This window comes from Phycodurus eques, chromosome 23 (assembly GCF_024500275.1).
Source record: "Phycodurus eques isolate BA_2022a chromosome 23, UOR_Pequ_1.1, whole genome shotgun sequence".
NCBI classification, from domain to species: Eukaryota; Metazoa; Chordata; class Actinopteri; order Syngnathiformes; family Syngnathidae; genus Phycodurus; species Phycodurus eques.
The window spans coordinates 1,358,743-1,380,416 of record NC_084547.1 but is presented as its reverse complement, the minus strand read 5'-3'; the positions used below and the strand labels follow the sequence as shown (position 1 = coordinate 1,380,416).

At 40.4% G+C, this 21,674-nt stretch overlaps 2 protein-coding genes across 2 annotated transcripts in view; both read right to left on the bottom strand.

Annotated features, from left to right (window-relative positions):
* On the bottom strand, nucleotides 1-3,288 carry LOC133397844 (caspase activity and apoptosis inhibitor 1). Its single transcript, XM_061669205.1, has 6 exons — nucleotides 3,109-3,288; nucleotides 2,791-2,973; nucleotides 2,323-2,407; nucleotides 2,191-2,254; nucleotides 1,694-1,761; nucleotides 1-491 (listed from the first exon to the last, which is right to left on the bottom strand). The coding sequence occupies exons 1-6, from the start codon at nucleotides 3,211-3,213 to the stop codon at nucleotides 157-159; spliced, it is 840 nt and encodes a 279-aa protein (XP_061525189.1). The 5' UTR covers nucleotides 3,214-3,288; the 3' UTR covers nucleotides 1-156.
* A 5,792-nt stretch (nucleotides 3,289-9,080) lies between these two features.
* LOC133397726 (phospholipid-transporting ATPase ABCA1-like) overlaps nucleotides 9,081-21,674 on the bottom strand; it is a 67,437-nt gene continuing 54,843 nt past the window's right edge. Inside the window, exons 40-49 of the mRNA XM_061668966.1 lie at nucleotides 21,274-21,403; nucleotides 21,088-21,208; nucleotides 19,391-19,453; nucleotides 16,621-16,727; nucleotides 16,155-16,296; nucleotides 14,678-14,812; nucleotides 13,807-13,910; nucleotides 13,624-13,716; nucleotides 10,975-11,218; nucleotides 9,081-9,331 (exon numbers count right to left, since the gene is read on the bottom strand). Coding sequence (XP_061524950.1) covers nucleotides 9,203-9,331; nucleotides 10,975-11,218; nucleotides 13,624-13,716; nucleotides 13,807-13,910; nucleotides 14,678-14,812; nucleotides 16,155-16,296; nucleotides 16,621-16,727; nucleotides 19,391-19,453; nucleotides 21,088-21,208; nucleotides 21,274-21,403 — 1,268 coding nt within the window. The 3' untranslated portion in view covers nucleotides 9,081-9,202. The remainder of the gene's footprint in view (nucleotides 9,332-10,974; nucleotides 11,219-13,623; nucleotides 13,717-13,806; nucleotides 13,911-14,677; nucleotides 14,813-16,154; nucleotides 16,297-16,620; nucleotides 16,728-19,390; nucleotides 19,454-21,087; nucleotides 21,209-21,273; nucleotides 21,404-21,674) is intronic.

Genomic DNA, 21,674 nt, shown 5'->3' with positions numbered 1-21,674 from the left:
AAACTCTGCCATGACAGCAGTGTAGGGATTGCGGAGTAACACTGCCATCTAGTGCTCATGGAGAAAATGACACTCCACACTGGCTTTGATTTGAGAGTGGCATTTATTTATTTACAAGGCAACATAAAATGACAGTAAGCACATTTGACCTCGTCTCTAAGGCACTTTTCCGTGACTGGCCTTCATGAGGGCCTTGATGGCGCGGGCCCTCATCTCGAGCTCCAGGAGCTCCAGCTGCTGAAGGGATGGCGGACACGCGGCGGCGGCCCGTTGCTGGACGGCGACGGCGGCGGCGGCGTCCTCTTCCGTCAGCGCCAAAATCTCGCTGACGCTTCGGTCGATGTCGTTTTGGATGTCCTTCTTGGCTTCGGCGGGCTTCGGGCCTTCGCCGCTGTCCGCCGTTTTGACGGGCGGCTCCTCTTTTAGGGCGTCGATGTCGCTGTCGCCGGCGTTGAGGCTGAGAACGTCGCTGTCCTCGCTTAAGACGCCCCCTGGAAAGAAAGCCGGACGGAATCTCAATAGGGTTCGAGTCGGAACATTCTGCATTATTGCACATGCAAAAAAAAAAAAAAAGGCATAATACAGCCTAACTGTATAAGGAGTCGCTCTGCTATTACACATTGGACATAAAAAGTCAACACACCTCTGTTCAAATGCCAATTTTTTTGGTGATATAAAAAAATGAGACAGAGATAAAACACTTTTACTTTTTTTCCACACCATTAATGTATAATGCCTACAACCTGTACAGCAATTTTTTTAACCTGTCATTTTTAACCTTGACCTGTACAAAACAATTAACAGAAAGGAAGCAAAAATAAACAGTTGAAATAATGTGGTTGCACAAGTGTGCACACCCTCTTAACTGCCCTGTGTCTCTTTCTGATTAACCCCAAATAAAGTTCAAATGTTCTAATAGGCTCTTCCTGACATTTTCTTTGCTTTCTACCAAAAGCCCAGCAGCCACATTCCAGTTGTAAGAGGGTGTGCACATTTGTGCAACCACATTAATTCAGCTGTTTATTTTGGCTTCCCCTCTTGAAAAGATGAACAATAATTTTCAATTGTTTCTCAACATTTCACTCCACATTAATGGTGGAAAAAGGTTTGTAATATTTTATCTTTGTCTCGTTTTTTTTTTTTTCCCTCTCTTTTTTAACAAGTCAAAAAAACAGGACCAAGGTCTGTCAACTTTTTATATCCACTCTACATTCTCAATTGTCTTACGAGCATAACGGCAAAAAATCTCAATAGGGCTTGAGACAACATTCTTACGTGAAAATGTCAGCGTTAAAACTATCAAATAATAAGTAATAATTCGTACCATTTTATGACATCATCAAGCGTAAAAAGAAGTTAACCACTGTTTAAAAAAAAAAAAAAAAAAAAAAAAGCCATTAAAACACTATACCTTAACTTTGATAGTAAGTAAAGATGTGTACGTTGACGCATAAATTCTTCTTCTCATCTCACGGACTTCTTCTTCTCCTGGACGAGGAAGTTTCTTCTTTACAATGTGAAAATAGACTCACGGATCCAATAAAACGCACCAAAGTGGATGGCGAAGTCTCGTGAGAAGTTTCCCACACACTCCATTTTGTATTGTATTTAATGTATTATAATTATTAGTAGTAGTAGTACTACTGAGGACTATGAGTGTGAATGGAACTATTGATATGATTCGATAACTTACCTTGCTGGGGGTTGTCAGTTTTTTCCGGTTCTTTGACACACGCTGTTGAGTCCACAATGCAGTCTTTCCTTCAAGACACGTAGGCCAAAAAGCCACTTAGTTGCCGTAACAATAATCATCATCATAATAATATTGCCCCCGAAAAGCATATTTTAAACACCCAAAACAATAATAACAATTAAAGCCCGGCCAAAAGGCATTTGTCACCTTAACAATCATCATCATAACAGTGCCCCAAAGCAAATATTTTCATGCACCAAACAAACAAACAAACAAACAAACAAACAAACAAATAAACACGTACATAAATAGCAGCATTGAACCCTCACCAATGAATTTGTGCTAATCTCGCCAGGACGCAAAATTTGGTGATTTCTTTTTCAGGATGTCAAATGCCACCCAAGGGGATTTCGGCGCGGGGATAATAATAAAATGAATAAAAATAACATGAATTCAAGCCAACTTTAAGACATTGTTGGAAAATAGAGGGAACTCACTGTTTTTTCTGGGCCTGTTGTTGTGCGTTTTGGCTACCGTCGTCTTCTTTGGTCACTTCTTCCCCTAAAACACAAACGTTAGGATCACGAGGTGAAAAGTGTATAAGACGACGACGGAAGCGGTCTTGCTACCAGCCAGGATCTGCATGATGTTTCTCTCAGAGATCGGCTCCAGTTGCTCCCAGCACACTTTTCGGACCTCCTCTAAATTACAATCCTGCAAAACGATGGCGGTAAAAACAGTTATACTAAAATTGTATCATAAAAACATGTTAAATTATTATTAATATATATATATATATATATATATATATATATATATATATAATTACAAAAATATATACATTAAAACACATACAAATGAGAAAAATAAATAAACACGTACAATAAATAAACACGTACACGTATGTCATTCAATAATCCACATCCAGTCAAATTGTTCAATATTGTAAATTTATTGTATGTTGTATGTATTGTAAAATTGTAAATACACGGCAATGGTGTGGTGTTCAGTGGCCAAAGCCTGCATGGTATTTTCGAGGTCTTTATTCCAGCTGCTTCGTTCAGTGGCGTTTACGTGCAGTCGGTGCGCTCGTTCACCTTGAATTGCTCGGGCAGCATCCTGCGTAGTTTCTTCTCGCCCAGCACGCCGAAGCACTGTTCCAGCATCCCCTTCTTGTCGCCTACGTAGGCGCTGATGGGCTTGAACGGTACCCCGAGATCGAGCCCACCTTCTTCGATGTCACTGCCGACCCTGTCCAGCTCCGGGTCGGCGAACTCGTCCTGCAAACGACGTCAGCTTTTAATGTCACACTTAACCGTCCGATATTCCGCGGAAATCAGTGCGCTTTTAGTTTACAGACAGTCCCCAAATGCAACGCAATTAGCTTGACGCCAAGTGTCAAATATTTATCTCACCACTACGTTGCTTTCCGCGCTTCTACGCTTACTGCTTCGACGCCGCTCCTCGAACGGCGGATGTTTTCTTTTCTTTTCGCCGCCAGTGGACTTCTTTTTGAGCATTTCTGGTGAAAATAAACCACAATGTCGGCCACGGTACGTTCGTAAATGCCGCTTGCTTGAGTGTCGCCGGAATGTGACGACATCTACACCAAATGTTCTTTTTCTTCTTCTGCAGTTGTTTTCGGCTCTCTCCTGCAAAATTCTTTGCTGCCCTCTAACGGCAGTAGTGTGCCATTTCACCAAGGTGACGAAATAGCATTAATAATAATATTATTAATACAAATTGCATCAGTCTTAATGTCACCGTGCAGACAATTTAAATAAAATGACTGTAAAAGACAATTCAATATTTTTTTCATATAAACTAATGACTTATATCACAATGCAATTAAATAAAAGTGAATTCAGTAAAAAGTATATTTGTAAATAAATTACATTTATATTTAAAAGTAATATATTTGACCAGGGTACCAGTGTTTGTGCTTGCTTCAATGGTAACATTGTGCCTATTCATTTAGTTTGGTATCACTGAATACTATTGGACCAGCCAGGACACCCCTGAAGAACAGTCCGTAATGCAGTTGCCAAATATTATGATGGAACTGAAGCGATTGAGTCACCTCAGAAATGTAGCGTTTCCTAGTTGTCTCCCTATCGTCGTACCCCTGTGTCGCAATTAAAGCACCTTTGAAGTCCGGTTTGTTTTTGAAACATGATTGTCATGCGCGGCGTCAGGCCCGCTCGCTGGCGGCTATAAATGTTTGTCCAATCAAAGGGCGCTGGTATTTTGCTGCAAAACATCCCACGAGCCTCCATTTTGAGCAGGCAAAACTTTTATACATCATTTTATATATCCCACATGCATTGAAACAACCGATTTTACCCTTTGTAAAAGTTGGCCTCAACAACGTAAGCGTCGTCGTGGCTGGTTCAACAATATTAGTGTGTACCAAATTATGGGATTTGGCTAATGTTAGCACTGATGCCAGCGTCAAGGCAACTTTAAAGGTTACGCAGTTGGTCCAACAATATTAGTGGGTACCATGATAAGGTGCTAGGGTAATTTTAGCATTGACGCTAGCGCTAAAACAACAACAATATAAGTGGGTACCAAAGTTGGGGATTTGTGTAAAATGGCACTCACAATTTAAGATATCCTGTTTGGCACGACTTATTGCTCTTAAATTGCGTTACTGCTAGCGTCAATGCTAACATTAGATGCTAATATTACATTGGAATGTCTGTCTCACTTGCTTTGTATATCAATCCTGTGTTGACTTTGTTTTGGTCAATAAGAAAATGACAACAGCACATTTTAGCAATAATGCGGCTCGCTATAAACCCAAAGTGCATTGATCGGCTTCCAGATGTCAATCAACATAAAAATGTAACTGAAGAGATTTTTATGAGCACCTTAAATCATCATGTCCAGTCACACTGCGTGTCCTGAATTTTCAGCATGATGATGTACAGTGAAAAGGGCCACTGGAGGGCAGCGCCGCCACAGATGATCACTCCCGCCATACACATGTAGCCATTGATGGGGTTCTGCAGGATGGGGTTCCGTGGTGTGCCCTGGCAACGCTGTTGGATTTCCGGCAGCTCTTAGTCCCCGACTGTGGCTCCGGAGGTCTTTGAAAATGTCAATCACGTGCCCCTCTAAGGCCTTGCTGGGAGGCGGGCACCGCAACGGCTTGGTCTCCACCTTGTCTGTGCCTTCAAACCTAACGATGGGAACATGTGACGCGTGACCGGGAAATTTTCACATCCTTACCTTGCTAGGTGGCTACATGGCAAACCCTAACCCTTGCACCATCATGGAGCCTAATTGAGACAATGACATTGTCACCGGTGGATATCAACATCACTGTCCCCCACTACTCCACAGCCCCCCTTGACTGTGTGGTCCTGCATCTCCATCTTACTGATGGTGGAGCTGTCACTCAGGGCACCCGCCACCTGTCCGCCGCAGCTCTGCCTGTCCCATGAGTGGCCCTCATTATGTGGCGCGGCAATATGGCGGATAGCTTAGCCTTCCTGGTAGCAGATTGCACACAGGAAGGGGTCACCTCCCTTTCGATCTCATGGCCTCCCTGCCGGGAGGGGGGCCAAACGCAACAAACATTTTGCATCTGCTCTAGTGCTGAGGGATGTCATCATGCTCCAATTTATGGATGATTCTCGCATTTTATAACATCAACCCTCATCCTCTGTAGCCCTAACTGTAACTCATAACCTTAACTCCAAATCTAAACATGAACCCAATCCTAACCCCTCACCAAACCCTAACCCCAACTCCGTAACTCTAACCTAAGAGCCTAACCCCTTACCCTTAACTGTAAACCCTAATTTAAACCGCTAAGAATAATCCTCTCACCCTCAAATGCCTGACTTTAACGTAACTACCTAATCCAAACCTCCTAGCCCCCTAATTTAACCCCCACCAACCCTAACCCCTAAATCCCCAAACCTAATTCAAGTCTGACTCCCTCAATTTAACCTACGTCTGTGCAGATTGTCAGTCATCTACCTGTAGGTCATGGTAATCTGCAAAGGTTGAATCAAGGCAACTGCACTGTTCTTGTTTGTTGAAGACATTTCACTTTTAATCCAAAACGATTCTTCAGATCTGAATTTTAAGTGCGGAGTCCCGCTGTTGATGCCTTGTTGGGGTGGTCAACAACAGGGTGTTGTTGTTGCCCAATGGAGTTGGTGTAAGGACTGTCCTGCATACCAATAACTAACTAACCCCAAACTCAAACTCAACCCCCTAACCCTGACCTAACGCCCTAACTCCTGACCCCTTAACTCAAAGTCTAACCCCTCCCACGAACTCTCTAAACATAACCTAACCACCTAAGGCAACCTTAGTCTAACTCCCTACCCCTAAACCCTAGCTCACTCGTTTTAGGGGACCATTTTTTTCTGTAAAACAATATTTGACATCACCTCAGCTGATGGAGATGCAATAGCTGAAAGAATTCAGAACTCACTGGGGCACACAGGAGCCAAAACGTCACTCCAACTGTTTCGGGGATTTTGCGGCATGAAGTGAAAATCCCGCACTTAAGCTCACTATCTCTCGTCTGAGCACAGACTTCAGATTCAGTTAGACAAGCGGAGGGTTGCAGAGGGGTGGGGGCGCATCCAAAAGTCTGCGCTTGGCCCGACTCGCAAGCTCCGCGGAAGGGTTCAGGGCAGGCCTTTGCCAGGATGGATCTAATCTCCGAGGGCTCTCATGCGGATATTTGCTCAGCGTTAACTATGAACTACGAGAGATTGTCACTCTAGGACAGAACCTCATACATTGGGCCTTATAGGATAGAAAACGGCTGCGCTGTCATTGGCCGCATTTCCAGTCACTGTTCACATAATGAGTGTGCGGTCTACTTGTCAGTCATTATACACGGTGCCACTAATTCGTTTGGATGCCTCCCAGTGCTTTCCAATCAGTTTTGGTTCTCCACTCCGAGTGTTTATCCATTTCGGGCCCCACCCACACCCCAACCGCATGGTGGCGGAACTGGCAGCTGTGCTGTGCCCTCATCTACCTGCTATGGCACAGCCTGGGAGGGCAACCCATTATTCATTTCGACAGGCTTTTTTTATGAGCCAGCAGGCTTGTTGCGGGGCCCCCGAGCAGATGTGTTGTTTTGTCAATGTTTAGAGCTCCACGTGTATCCCAAAAAAAGCTACTACTTCACTACCCCATTACTCATATATTTTTCATTTTTGTTCCAGGTACAAGTAACCCTAAATAATGGAACACCGATTATTAACTTTTGAAGCAAGAATATTTATCATCAAATGTTACTGGAAGCATGAAAACACCACAGAATGAAGTTAAAGACCATCTTTAAGACAGTTTCACCACAGTATAGCATTGCTGATATGAGAGCGACACTTCTCCCAAAACGTTCGGTATCTTCAACTTTTGAGTGACATTTCAGAATGAAGATTTACTACAACCTTTACAGTTGAACTTACTTTGGCCTTGCCTGAACTTTGGACTGCACGTGTCCAATTGTTCAACCTTTCAATTTGCTTGTTTGAGCCATGAATTGACCAATACATTTCCTCGTTCAATTAAAACTGGTACTTGAACAGTATCCCAATCAGTTACCCCAATAAACACCGACATCAAAACAAAATTCACGAGTAACGGCTGTTAAAAAAGGAGTATTTTTTTTGGGGGGGGGGCTTTATATCAGGAGAGAAAGGAGGCAAAAGACAAGAGTGCTGTGTTTGGCTTTTAAGATGAGCTTGGAAAGGAAGCTATTTAATGCACCAAGCATCTACACCTGCAGCTGCATACCGATCGGGAAAAGCCTGATGGAACGCAAGCTGATTCACCGGGCCTTCATTTTGATGGACCTTGCATCAAGAGCAACCTTTGCTCACGTCGCCTCGTGGGTCTCATCTGCATTGTTGTTATGTTACTCTCCCTCAATCAGTGGTTTGCAAACTAGTTTGGGGGTGCGCCAAGTAATCTCCAAGATTATTTTTAAAAGTGCATACCTCCAGTGCATACCATGATCACGGAAATGTATGTTTTTTTTGTTTTTTTTAAATCTGAGATTAAAGGCGCAAAATTGTATTTGTCAGGAACAAAAGGATGGTATTTCCAAGAAAATAGTATGTATATATATTCTTTAAGAATAAAGACGTGTCCTCCAGAATTAAAAGTGTAATACAGTGAACCCTCGCTATCCGCGGTGCATTGGGAACGAATCCTGCCATTGATAGTGAGAATCTTCGAGTAATTGACGCCCGCACATAAAGGTTTGTAATGCCACAAAATGGCAAAAGCAAGACGAAATAAAGCTCCTGTCCTTTAGTTCAACAGATCTCATTGTTACCAAGATGCCACGAGATGGCTTTTCAGGCTTTGGCATGAGCAAAAATAAATTTAAAAACAAATAAATAAATAAAACACTGAAAATAGGTGAGTTTTTCAGTGAATAATGGAGGATTGAATCAAAAAAAAAAAAAAAAAAAAGGTAAGTTTTGCAATTTCCCCTCATTAAACTTTGCCTTAAATATAAGATTTTGAGACATGATTTGCAAATCATTGTATTCTGTTTTTATTTGTTTAACACAACGTCCCAACTTCAATGGAATTGAGGTTGTAATGTTACGAGAATACCGTTTTTTTTTTTTTTTTACATCTCATAGCTATTAGTTTTTTCTCAAAAACAGGCAACTTTTTCATTCCTATAGCATTCAGGGGTACTGGTGGTAGTTACGTTTAACTGCCATTAGGATTATGAGGAAAGATTTCTACCCCAAACCCAAAATGTTCAACTCATTCACTGCCATTGACGGATTTAGAATCCAAATATCCATGTTAACTCAGAGGGCTGGCTGTGAATTAGAACCTCCTACCTTAAATACAGTGTAATGAACTTTGACCTGACATGAGAGGAATACAAAGCAGGAGCAACACAGGGGCCCTGGTTAAAGATGGAATTGAGCGTCATCCTGCAGATAAGCACACAGGGAAAAAAAACACATTTACTACTCTTTGCTGCATAGACAGGAATCACACCCCCAACGCTAAAAAATAAATAAATAATTAAAAAAATAAAACAAAGGCTGACCTTCAAAAACTTTACCGCATTCTACCATACACTCTCTTAATTGGGTGCACACAAAACGTATGCAACACCTGCTTTGCTGCAATCTGACACCAATCGATCAGCGCTGGGCTTAACGGTTTCAGCCAAGGAGCACTTTTTGGAATTTTAATTCTCTCCTAACACTCTATACAGTCGTCATTCCCCAGATGGTCCAAGACCATCATTTAGGGTTCCTGGAAAAAGTAACCCAAGCAGTAATCTTACCTTACGATCGGGGGACAAACTGAAACGTGGTGTAAAACACTGTAATCACATTAGAATTTGCAAATACACGTTTAATCAAGCAATAGTCAGCATGCAATCATATTTAAGATGGACAATAAGTGCAGTAGAGATTTGTATCTAAAAATAAATAATATGGCTGATCCATAGTTCAGTGCAATGTGTAAGGCTTTTCATTTTGCAGGATGCTAGACCTTCGAGGACCCTGGGGAGGTCTGGGTGGACTGCATCGGTAGTTCATCGGAGATGTCCACCAGGTTGTCGTAGCTCTGAGAGTCGTCCTCGCTGTGCTGCCGCCTCGCAAAATTCACAAACACCTGCCAAAGTAACCATAAGTGTGTGAATGTACAGTGTATGTTTTCCGGAAACAAATCTGGAAAATTCTGATACGCAAAACACCTCAGCAAAAAAGTCTTGACTGACTTGAAATTTCTCACACCGTTTAAAATTAAAGTCCTCTACCAGAAAAATAAAGAAGGAACATTTGCCCTATGGGATCGATGATATTAAGCCTGAAAGATAAAAAAAAAAAAAAAAAGGCTAAACCACACACTAAAAAAGTCACACTGGCTCGCAACATGGGAGCACTACTGCTATTCAACAAAGTTATGATAATCCCAACACATCAAGAAAAGTCATACCGACTTGAAATTACTCACTCAATTGTTTTTCAATGTCCTCTTCAAGAAAACAACACGGCATTTTGACACGTTTGCTCTTATCAAACCTGAAAGTCCTGACATCATAACACACTGACTTGAAATTTCTCACGCCGTTCCATATCGATGTCCTGAATTCCGCCGCATGGGATAGCTGTTTTTAAGCCTGAAAGGTATAATAGTCCAAACACTTCACCCAAAAAAGTCACTCTGACTTGAAATTTCTTACACGATTCCGTTTCTGTCAACTGCAAGCAAAAAGATGGAATCTTGCAACATGGGAGCGCTGTTAATAATCCACAAAGTAATGATAGACCACGTCTGATAAAAGGAAGTGCTTGACAATGCAGTCTAGGTTGAAAAAAAAACGTGTCCACATATAAAGTGCCGGCAACGACTTGACAATCTGACACCTGGAAGGCACTTAAGATGTTGCCGTTCTCTTTTCAAATGGTCACTTTGCTCTTTGCCGGTGCAGCCCGGGCCGCGTGGATCGATATTAATTGTGGCATGAACTCGGCGTTCTAGGACTGGGTCAAGGATCCTCTCGATCAATCACCAGCTGAGAGGTGACTGTCGGTGGGGGTCCTCGACGCGTCACCTGGACCTCCTCGCTCCCGCTTGGATTTACAGTACAACCGGTGTTTGTAAACAGGAGCTCGCTGACAAAAAAGGACGCGCCAGAAATGACACGAGAACCAGCGAGATTAGACCCGGAATATTAGTGAATACAACGTAAATTAAAGCAACAGTTAAATGCAATTAAATACATATTTAAAAAATTTTTTTTTTTAAAAACCTACTAATAATTTCCATTGCATTTTTGTATTTATTTATTTTGCGGTGCGGCGTCATGAATGGAAATGTAAAACTATTTAAAATGTCATTCAATCAATCAAAAAGGCCAATAAAATATACAGTACATAGAAACAAAATAAAATGAAATACTTTTTTCTTTTTACATTTTTATTAATGAAAAGACCAAAAACCTTAACCAAGGATCACATTCCTATTCCTGGTGTCACGTAAAACTCTTTTCATATAAATAGGTAAATCTAAATACATTTATTCGTGTTTATTTTGTATTATCTCATTCAAACCAGCAATTGATTTATCGTAAGAAAAAAAAAAGAACATAAACAATGTATTAAATTTATTTATTAATTTGCGAAAATTAGTGGTTAAATACAATTGATAATAACTCCTGCCAAAAAAATGAGAGTAGATGATGATTTTATCATTTAAACTATTTTCTAGACACGATTTTATTATTTTTTATTTTGTCGTTTTGGGGGCCGTACCTGGTCCAGGGTGGTCTGGGACACGGAGTAGTCGTCCACGCCGAGCTTCTCCTGCTGCTCGGCGAAGTGTCGGAAGATGTGCGCCAGCGCCCCCTGGCGGCCTGGCAGCTGGTACTGCAGCGTGTTGTGGTGTTTCTCCTTCAGGACGCTCCCCGGGAACGTCCGCTCCACAAAGTCCTCGACGGGCTTCAAGAGCGCGGGGCGGCCCCCCACGCGGACCATCACCGTGTAGCCGTCGCCGAACCTGGAGGGGACCGTTACCACCGCGGAGGTAAGCTTCTTTTTGCACTTGTGTGTAAGTTATAGTGATAATATAATAATCATATATTTTTTACAAGGTAAATAAAATTAATTAATTCGTTCCGTGACCACGCTCATACTATATCTCAAATGATCTTTCTCCATTGAAATGAATGGAAAGGCCATTAATCTTTTCTACCCCCACCCTCCAAAAACACCAACAAAAGTTTTTTTTAAACTTGTTTTTTTCCCCAGAAGAAAAAGTGCACGTTACAGTATTATACTGTGTAAAAACATAGTAATAACATTTGCTCCCTTACATCACCTGCAAGCACAGAAAGTGCGAGCACAAAACACGCTGGGATCTAATGTATTGACCTTCCTTCCTCGACGACTCCCATCCGGGGGTTGCTGAAGGGAGTGTGCATTTTAGAAAGTAGGGGGTTAAAGGTACCCATTACACCCCCAATGAAAGGTTTGAGTTGAGTTGAAAATGGGACTCGAAGCGGCGGTGACGTGACTTCGTCGATCCATTTGGCCTCCTGCTCTTCAACGACCCGCTCCCTCTTCTACAAATTAAAATCGATTTGCAGGGTGAAAAGCGTCTTTTTTTTTTTTTTGGGAAGATGTTAACGGTCGCGCCGTCATCCGGCTATCGGCTACAAAAGTGAAGCTCGGGGTAATGTTCTGCTGTTACGAATTTTAAAGAATTCTATGAAATACCTGACAAGAACATCCAGTTTTTCCCCCCATTTTACCAAAGAATCTGACAAAAGGTAGATTAATAATTTACGAAATATCTGACAACAAAGAGGGTCCGCTAAACTTTTACCAAAAATCAGACAACAGTTACAATAACAATAATTTGGAAATATCTCATGACAGCCGACTATTTTATGGAGAATTGTTAACAAATTTGAACGAAATGTCGTGTTATTGTGAAACCTGGACGGATGAACGCAACGGAGGGTTTCAAAACGGTCGCGACGCGGCACGTGGCAAGCGGCGACAACAGCGACGACAGAATCCTTAATTGGCTTTTTCGCTCATTAACGGGCTGCCACACCTCATGAAACATTCATCACGGCGAGGAAATGTGGACGCTTAATTAGGAATTATCGGCGCCGAGGCGGGGTGGGGGGACATTTTTTATAAATAACTAGATAAACGGATGCAGATGACAATGGTGGAAGCCACTGGTGAATGTCACGGTGGTTGGCTGGGCTTCCAGTCGGAGGATGGCGCGGGAACATAAGATGCATTAAGGAAGGCGTTTATGTCAAAAGTGCAGCCGTCTCGTAAACGCGCTTTTATGGCTCCAAATGGACGCGATGATGGGAGGCTGACCCGCCAAAATGTCTGCCCGCTTCCACTTTTGCAAACTGGGCCAACGTGTCCAACAAAGAGCAACGTTTATTGCCGAGTGAACGAAATGGAGGTAGCCTCCAGTATTTAAAAAAAAATGTTTTTTTTTTTAAGTCATCCACCGGTGTGTATTCATTGTAATTGGATTTTTTTTAGCTTGTCAAATATACATAGTATATTTCATACATAGTATATTTGACAAGCTATTATGTCTTACAAATGCATTTTTTTCAAGGCAGTGAAATTATTACTTTCTGTATAAATTAATTGCAACGTAGTAAAGGCACTTGCATCCCCCCATGAGCAAAACCTATTTAATTACAGGTATTTATGTGTTTTTTCAAAACAATCACACCTTTGTTGTAAGATTAAAGTAGTAATTGTCTTACATTTTGAAAAAATATTCTCTTGAACAAACGCTGTCCTTTTTGAGAAAATGCAACCTAATCTCTCATAATCTCTCAACATAATAAAAAAAAAAAAAATCCATATAATTTCATGAATTTTTTATTTTTTTTTAATTATTATTATTATTATTTTAAAAAGTTATTTATTCAAGGTAAATTGTTATAATCTAAGGAGACCAATAATTTCACAAGAATCTTTTGTCAACATATTTTCTACCCAAAGAAGTTTCATTTTCGAGGAATAAGTCACAATTTTAAGAGAACAACTCATATTTATATTGAGGATAAAAGGTAATCCAATAACTATATTTTAAGGAAAAAAAATATACCTTTATATAATTTTCTAACGATAAGGTTTTAATTTTGGAGGAAGGAACCAGAACAAGGCATGTTTTTTTTTAAAGAAAAAAAATGAAATATGAGATTAAAGCAATTGATTTATGAGAATCTTTTCAAACTTTTCATAGCAAAGCGTTTTATTTTTGGAGGGAAAGGGTTCTAATTTTATCAGACCAAATTATTTATTTTTAGAAAAAAAATAAAAATAAAAAGGACATGAATTTTAGCAGAATAAATGAATATTTTTGGAAACTATACCGTATCTTTTCCCACAAACACCCACGGGAAGGACACAGACCTGCTCTTAAGATGCTGGATGCTGCCAAGACATTTGAAGTGTCCGTTCACCATGATGGCCATGCGGGTGCACAGCGCTTCGCACTCCTCCATACTAATAGAACCACACAAATTATGTAAATTTCTGACTCATAATTTTTATTGAATGAATGATACATTTGTTTTATGGCGATAAATGGTGCACCTGTGTGAGGTGAGAACGACAGAGCGTCCTTCCTTGACCACGCTCAGGATGCAGTCCCACAAGAAGCGCCGGGCTTTGGGGTCCATGCCAGTGGTCGGCTCATCCTGACAAAAATGTTGATTATTGGGTTATTATTTTTTATAATACACATTTGCGGGGGATGGGAATAGCAATATAGCAGAATCGCAAAAATAGCAAAAATCTGGAGCGAATAAATGACCATGAAATTGTGCTAAATTAAAAAAAATATATATATATTTTCTTATTCATTATTATTATTAAATTATTATTTTTATTATTTAACATAATAAATACAAAATAAATATTTTTTTTTAAATATTTAATAAGCGGGGATACATTGCCATTAAGCATTTTCGGCGTTGTTCCCCCCTAAAAATAAAAACAAAGCTAAAAATATAAAAAATGAATAAAAAAAAGAAAAAAAAAATTGTTTTAATTGGAAATTAAAAAAAATAAAAAAACGCGGACCCGAACCGCGGGCATGCGGGTTTCCAATGTATATTATTATTTGAAAAATAAATAACACAGAAAGTCTGCCATTTTACTTTGAAGCAGCCACTGCAGTTCAGTACCTTAAAAAGTTGCCATTCTAAGCTAATTTTGAGTTGAATTTCCAGTAACATAAACATTTTCGTTTTGAAAATTCAGCCCCTGGAGTCAGTTTTGCTGAGCAACGTATCTATCATAAAAATACAGGCATTCCTTAAAAAGTGACACAAATAATGTTGTCCGATTGCTAGAGGATTTACGAGATGCTAAATTGCAAAACAGTTGAGATTGTGGGAAATGGCAGCCGTTCATCGCAACACGTTTGCAGCCTTGTTGTGGCCCGGATTGAAACTGGGCTCACCAGGAAGACGAGGGGAGGGCAGCCGATCAAGGCGATGGCGGTGGAAAGTTTGCGCTTGTTGCCACCGCTGTAGGTGCCCGCCGGCTTGGCGGCGTACTTGACCAGGCCCAGTTTCTGGACGCCCCACTCAGCCACCTTTCAGACACACACAGAGGAACGGATATTGAATCCCTTGGTTGTGATCCAAACATGATGAAAAGTGCCATCTGGCGTACAGTAAACCTCAACAGGCCGCGGTAAAAATAAGACGCGGAGAAGATACAAACAAGCTGGCGGCGGCTCTGGATTCTGCCAGCCTGCGCTTCCCTTTCATGTAGGCCGCACCGCTGGTGAATAATGTACCGCCACAGCTGCAGCTGCTTTTCTACCAGGGGCCACTTTTCCTTATGCATGGAATCCACAGTGTCTCTCCATCATACTTATTTTGACCAGAACAAGTCATATTTTTTTTTGGGGGGGGGCATAATCTCTTGAGAATAAAGTTGGAATATAATGACAATTTCAATGAAGCTACTACTTTCTCGCAAAACAAGTAGTGCTTTTTAAGAAAAAAAAAAAGTAATTATTTAGCAGAACAAGTCGAACTTTTTTGAGGAAATAGAAGAATGAAGTCCTAATGTCATCATTTTTACCAATTTCAAGATGTGCATCTTTTTGAGCTAAACAGAAGAGTAATTAAGTCACAATTTTATGAGCGTTAAAAAATATATATATGTATGTGTAAAGAAAACAACAAATATATATTTTTGAATTGTTTGTGGGAAAGAATTTATAGTTTTACCACAACAATTTATATATGCTTTTTTTTAAGGATTTCTTTAATTTTTATTTTACATGAAGAAAGTCATAGCTTTACCAAAAATATGGTCTTTTTTGTTGTTGTTTTTTTTTAGTAAAAAAGATGTATTTAAGGGAAAGAAAGTCATAATCCTATGAAAGTTAGTCATAATTTTTCCAAGAAAAAATTTCATAATATTACGACAATAAAGTCCTAATCTTGCAAAGAAAAAAGTCAAAATCTTATGAAAGTCATATTTTACCACAAGCATGTTTATATTTTCTAGCAAAAAAATAAGTTTTATTTTTCAGAAAAAAAGTAAAATTTTATCAAAACAGGACATTTTTTGAGAGTGAAAAGTAAGACGTTAAAAAAACAAAAGTAATTTTACGAGAATAAAGTCATAGTTTTACCAGGAACGTGTTTAAATTTCCTAGCAAAATGTTATAAGATTTTGAGAATAAAAAGTTGTAATTTTACAAAAAATAAGTAGAGTTTAAAGAAAATAAATTAAAATCAATCACTAGCAAAAAATGTTCTTTTAAGGAAAAAAAATATGACTCTACCAGAATCCCTCTTATTTTTCCAAGTAGTAAAAAAGTAGTCTCACAAAAATTAGCGACTGCACGTCTCGACTTGGCCTTCATGACAACTATTCTTTGTTCCTCCATGCAAACAAAAGAGTCGGCGTGCGGTTACCGTGGCGACCTCCTTTTCCGGAACCCCTCGCAGCCTGGCGTAGAACTCCAGATGCTCTCGGCCCGTCAGCAGGTCGTTGATGGCGTCGAACTGGGGGCAATAGCCCATGTTCTGGTGCACGTCCCGCATTTCGGTTCTTATGCTAAGACATGGAGAGAGACCATTTCAAATAATATAGTAGAGGTTCAAGCGCATTAAGAAATGCTTTTACACTGTTTATAAATACTTGTTTGGGTATTTGTGTTTTAAAATTTTCCATTGTATATCTACAATATGAATTCACTTGTGAGGCTTCCATGGCTAAATAATTGCTTATTGTATTTTTTAAAATTCAATTTATAAAGAATATATTTTAATTTAATGTCACCATAATTCTAACTATTTTAAGGAATATTTGTGTTGCTTTTTTTTCTTATTTTTCTTTATCCCTGTCTTTATGAGTCGCCTCTGGGTATAGGCAGCTCACCTGTGTCCGTTGAGGAAGGCCTCGCCGCTGGAAACGGGGATGTCTCCAGTCAGCATCTTAAAGGTGGTGGTCTTCCCTGCCCCGTTGATTCCCAGCAAGCCGAAGCACTGGTTGGGGGGGAAAAAGAAAAAAAAAAAAAACGGGCTAGGAATCACTAACATGTAAGACAACAATGGGGTGAACAGGGATTGAAAGACCATGTCTGACTGTTTCAGTGACAAGCGTTTTACAAACAAAAATGTTTTAATTTGACTAAAATCACACAACAGTTAGATTAGCCCTTTTAAAGAATTTTGAAGAATTGTATAAATATTCGGCTAAGAGGCCCATTCAAGTTTTAAAATGTGTGTTTTGATGCAGCGTTTAAGAGCTGTAAAAATTGGACCAGGACCCGCTTGTGTCAATTGTACAAAACTAAAATAAAATTTTACGAAATATCAGACAAAAAGAAATGATGGAATTTGACTAAACTGTCACAAAAGTTAGGTTAGTAATTTTAAAGAATTGTCAAAATACAGTACTGGACAAGAGCCACTTATGTCAATTCTATTTAAAAAAAAAAAGAAATGTCCAACAGATTAAGAATTTAACGAAACATAAGACAATCAAGGACCAACTAAAATGTTTTAATTTGACTAAAAGAAACAGACAACAGTTGAATTCAGAATTGTTAATTGTTGAGAAATTTTAAGAATTTTTTTTTTATTTTTTTTTAAAGTTTTTCAATTTCACCCAAAAAAGGCATACAACAGCTTGATCACAAATTTTAAAGTAATTTCAAGAATTGTAAAGAAATGCTAAGAATTTAAAAGACATTTTAAGGATTCGGAAAAATGTTGAAGGATTTGATATAATATCAGTCAACGAGAGGACTTACTTAGAAAAGATGGCGAAACTGGGAAAAAAATGTCAAGCCCAAGCTTTTTGACTTCTACGTAGCATATTGACAAATATACAAACATAACAATAGACTCCAAGTCAACATGGCCGACACAGGGGACTGGTGAAGCTGCAGGGTGGTCCACACGGTCTTAGTGACTGCCCTCTGGAAAAAATATTTGATTTCCGCCACACATGGCCCTCAGGAACATCTAGGAGACTGGCTAAAATGCGTGTAAATAATGCATGGAAATGCGTGGCGGCCTCCCGTGAATCCCAATACCGAGCTGGCATTTACAAGGCGGCCCTAGGTAAACAGCGGCGGCAGGGATTCATGCGTCCAATCACAGACGCCTGTCAGCATTTGAGATTACGCGGAAAGATAGCGAGCGGTCGCTGGCAGCGCTCGCGTGTGTAATCAGGGCGGACGTGACGCCGATTTCTGTAAGAGGATTTCTTTGAATGGGGCCTGTTATTACTGCAGCAGATGTAAAAGACCCGCTCTCTCTGTGGCCTTAATATAAACTTTACATTTAATACAGAACAGTAACTCAATTGATACATAAATTAAAATGAGTGATGTATGAACATACAATTTATTCAGATGCAAAAGTCAACCTTGAAAAGCCATATTAGTACGTGGACTGCACATATATAGCTGTCGTTAGCGGTCGCTAGCAGTTAGCCGGTGTTAGGTGTCATTAGTAGTCACTTGCAGTTGTTAGCGGTAGTGGTCACCAGTCGTAGTTATGCGTAGTTAACAGTTGTTAGGTCATAAGTGGCCACTAGCAGTAAATAGTCACTGGAGGTCATTAGCTGTTGTTTGTGTCCTGAACGGAACAAAGGACAGGACCCAAAATGCACGACTCCAATTCAAATGGTCGGTTTCAAAAAGAGAGGTTCAATAAACTGGCGGAGGTCGGTACACAGGCAGGCAATCCGCAAAGGCCACAGTATCCCAAAAAAAAAAAAAAAAAAACGGGAGGCAAAAAGGCAAGGTCAATTATCAGAACAGGGCCGAGGCTAACTATGAGTCGGTGACGTGGAAACAAGGAATGCTCGAACGTGACAACAAGATACAACGAACTGGCGGCCAGAAAGAATGAGACACGAGGTTAAACGCATGGGGTAATTAGGGTAAACGAGGCACAGGTGGGGAAGATGCTCTCAGGAGCAGGTGTGTACGATACAGGGGGAAGACGACAACCATAACACACACACACATGACAGTTTGAGGTCAATCGCTTTTGTTAGCGGTCACTAGCGGTTGTTAGCAGTCACCAAGGCTCGCTAGCTGCCGTTGGCTGTCTTTTGCAGTCGTTAGTGGTCACTAGCAGTTGATAGTGGTCTCTCGCAGTAGTGGCAGTTATTCATGACTAGCAGTTGTTAGCTGTCACCAGTGGTTGTTAGCTGTCGTTATCTGTCTTTACTGGCTACTAGGCCAGTAGTTAGCAATTAGTCGCGGCTTAGCCGTCACCAACCATTAACTCTGTTCAGCAGTTTTTAGAGCGCATAAGCAGTCACCTGTGGTCATTCGCGGTTGTTTGTGGTTGTGAGTGGTCCATTGTAGTTGTTAGCAGTAGTTTTTTTTAGCATTTACTAGCATCCATTTGGGAGTCATTAGAGGTAGCTAATAGTCACTAGTGGCCATTTGTAGTTGGTAGTGGTCGTTAGCAGTCACTAGCGACCATTAGCGGTCGCCACTTACGGTCGTTGAATAAATGAAATTGTGTTCTCATCTAAAATTTTCTACTTAGGGCATGTGTCCTTGAGCCATATGAATTCTGGCTGGCAACACATCTATTAACTACATGAATATATATATTTTTTTTCATTAAAAAAACCTCGCCACTGCAACGGTCATCACGTGATGCAGCAGCATTTGGCTCACCTCCGCCACAGGTACGCCCACACATAGCCGGTCCACAGCGGGGGTGCGCTTCCCTGGATACACCTGCAGGGAGCACAGCCGTTGAGCCAATGAGGGCGCGAACAACAATAGCCTGGAATAAATAAACAGCAGTAGGGAAGAGTGGAGGCGGGAAAACAGCGGCGAGTGTTTGGACCAATTAATGGCAGCCCGGTTGGGGGGGGAAAAAAAAAGGGAGGCGTCAAGGACACCTTCCTCACACATTCATTTAGATAATATTCTAAATACCTTCACTGCATGAGCAGCGTCAACTTTTATTAGAAGTAAGGTGTTTACAGAGAGATGGCCTTTATTTGTAAAAATTGAGTCATATTTAGCATAGATATACGTTTTTGTTTTTCCTTTTTTTAGACAAATATTAAATAAACAAATTAATAAATAAATACATTCAATCATTCTCTTTATATACTACGGGTTACAATATATTTATATCCGCCCTCAAATTCAAATTGAATCATACATTTTAAATTTGTGTCCCAAGGCATAGATAGTAGGAATATGGGCACAGGTCACAGTTCTGCATTAAATATAAACTGAGTATGAGACAGAAAGAACTGTGCTTTCTGGTGATTTAAAAAAAAAATATATAGATATATATATATATATATATATATATATATATATACACACACACACACACACACACATATGAATGCATTTTTTTGAAACATCATTTGAAAATACTTTTAAATATGAATACAGATTAAAGTTATTTTAAAAACTTAAAAGATATTACAAATGATGTAAAAAAAATAACTTAAAATTATTAAAACACCCACTTAATCATTATATTATGGATAATGAAAATGATTGAAAAAAATCTACTCTAGCCATGATGAGCCCAACTAACCGAGGCCACAATTGGATGAACTCCGATATTATCGATGACACTGCACTTTACAATGGCACTCCAAACAACCTGTCCCAGTGCCATCTGGCAGCGGCGGTCAATTGGCGTCAGAGCCGGATGAGACGTGCGCTACTTTTTAGCGCTGGCTCTCGCATGGCTGACGCGCTATCACAGTGCGAGGTGCGCCGACGACGAAAAGCAATTAAAGGATAATCACGCCGTGACTGAAGCGTAGCGGCAGCTGTCGCCGTCCGCGGGCCGCTCGTTTCATCAGACGAGACAGGTGAGCGGCGTGGAATTTAGTTTGAGGACAAAAATAAGACAACAACTTTGCCTGTATTTTATGGGGAGACTGAGGAAAAGTCAGCCAAATTTGTCTGATATATTTCATCCAGTTGCTGCCTAATTTGAAAGGTTGACTAAAATATTCTGCCCCCAATACCAGTTTGACAAAGCAACCTACCAATGCCTACCAAATTGTTGGTAGGCATGTCTATCATAAGAAGACCCACACAAAAGTCCCAGGAAGTCACGAACAAAGAAAACATATGGGAGTCTGCCATTTTGGTTTGAAGTGGCCATGTTGGCTCTTTTTCGCCCTGTAGAATTGAACCCACAAATTTAGCCCTCACAGCCAGTTTGACTTAGCAACATAACATTTGGTAAGGATATCTACTATGAGTAGACCCACAAAAGTCTCAAGAAGCTATGCCTGAAAAGACACAAGAGGTCTGCAATTTTGGTTTAAAGTGACTATTTTAGGGTTGCAGGTCTGTGGGAAAAGACATTGTAATAAAATAAACAACACCTTCGTCAGATCGTAGATCCTCAAAAGGTCGTTCTGGGCCTTCCCCGCGTACACCCGCTTCCGTTCGCGAGCCACGTCCACATCCTCTTCCTCCACGGAGTACGACTTAGCCGAAATAAACCTGGTAAAGGAGACGCAAACATTTAAACGCTGGCTTGTTGGACGGACAGCCGGGGAAGTTCTCACCTGGGTTTACAGAAGAACTTGTACTGTATGAGAAGGGTGATGGCAAACATGACAGCTCCTTGGATGGCCATGGCGCAGAGGTTCTTTCCGACCATCTCCCAGCTAAGCGGCTCCTTGAAGCGATCCACGCCTCATAATAGGAAGAGAATAGTCAACGGTATAGGAGCAGGATCAAAACAAAAACCTGTGTTCTCGGCTGCCAACGAGATTTTCTCTGCTCTTTGAAGTGTTTAGACGTATTGCTTTGCAACAGCTTAATATGCCACGTAGCCTTAAAAAACAAAAAATCCCATAAATCTCGACTCGTCATGTCATTGTCGTTTCTGCCTCATCGGCCTGCATATTTACTATTTTTGTAAGCCAATGTAACATGTATAGCAGCATTTATACATGGTATGTAG

Bases quoted from the DNA above. Each gene is read 5' to 3' on its own strand.
- LOC133397844 (XM_061669205.1), bottom strand. From the start codon at position 3,213: ATGCTCAAAAAGAAGTCCACTGGCGGCGAAAAGAAAAGAAAACATCCG. The intron at 2,408-2,790 runs GTGAACGAGCGC...ATCGTTTTGCAG, and splicing joins TGCTGCCCGAGCAATTCAAG to GATTGTAATTTAGAGGAGGT. The intron at 2,255-2,322 runs GTAGCAAGACCG...TTTGTGTTTTAG, and splicing joins CATCATGCAGATCCTGGCTG to GGGAAGAAGTGACCAAAGAA.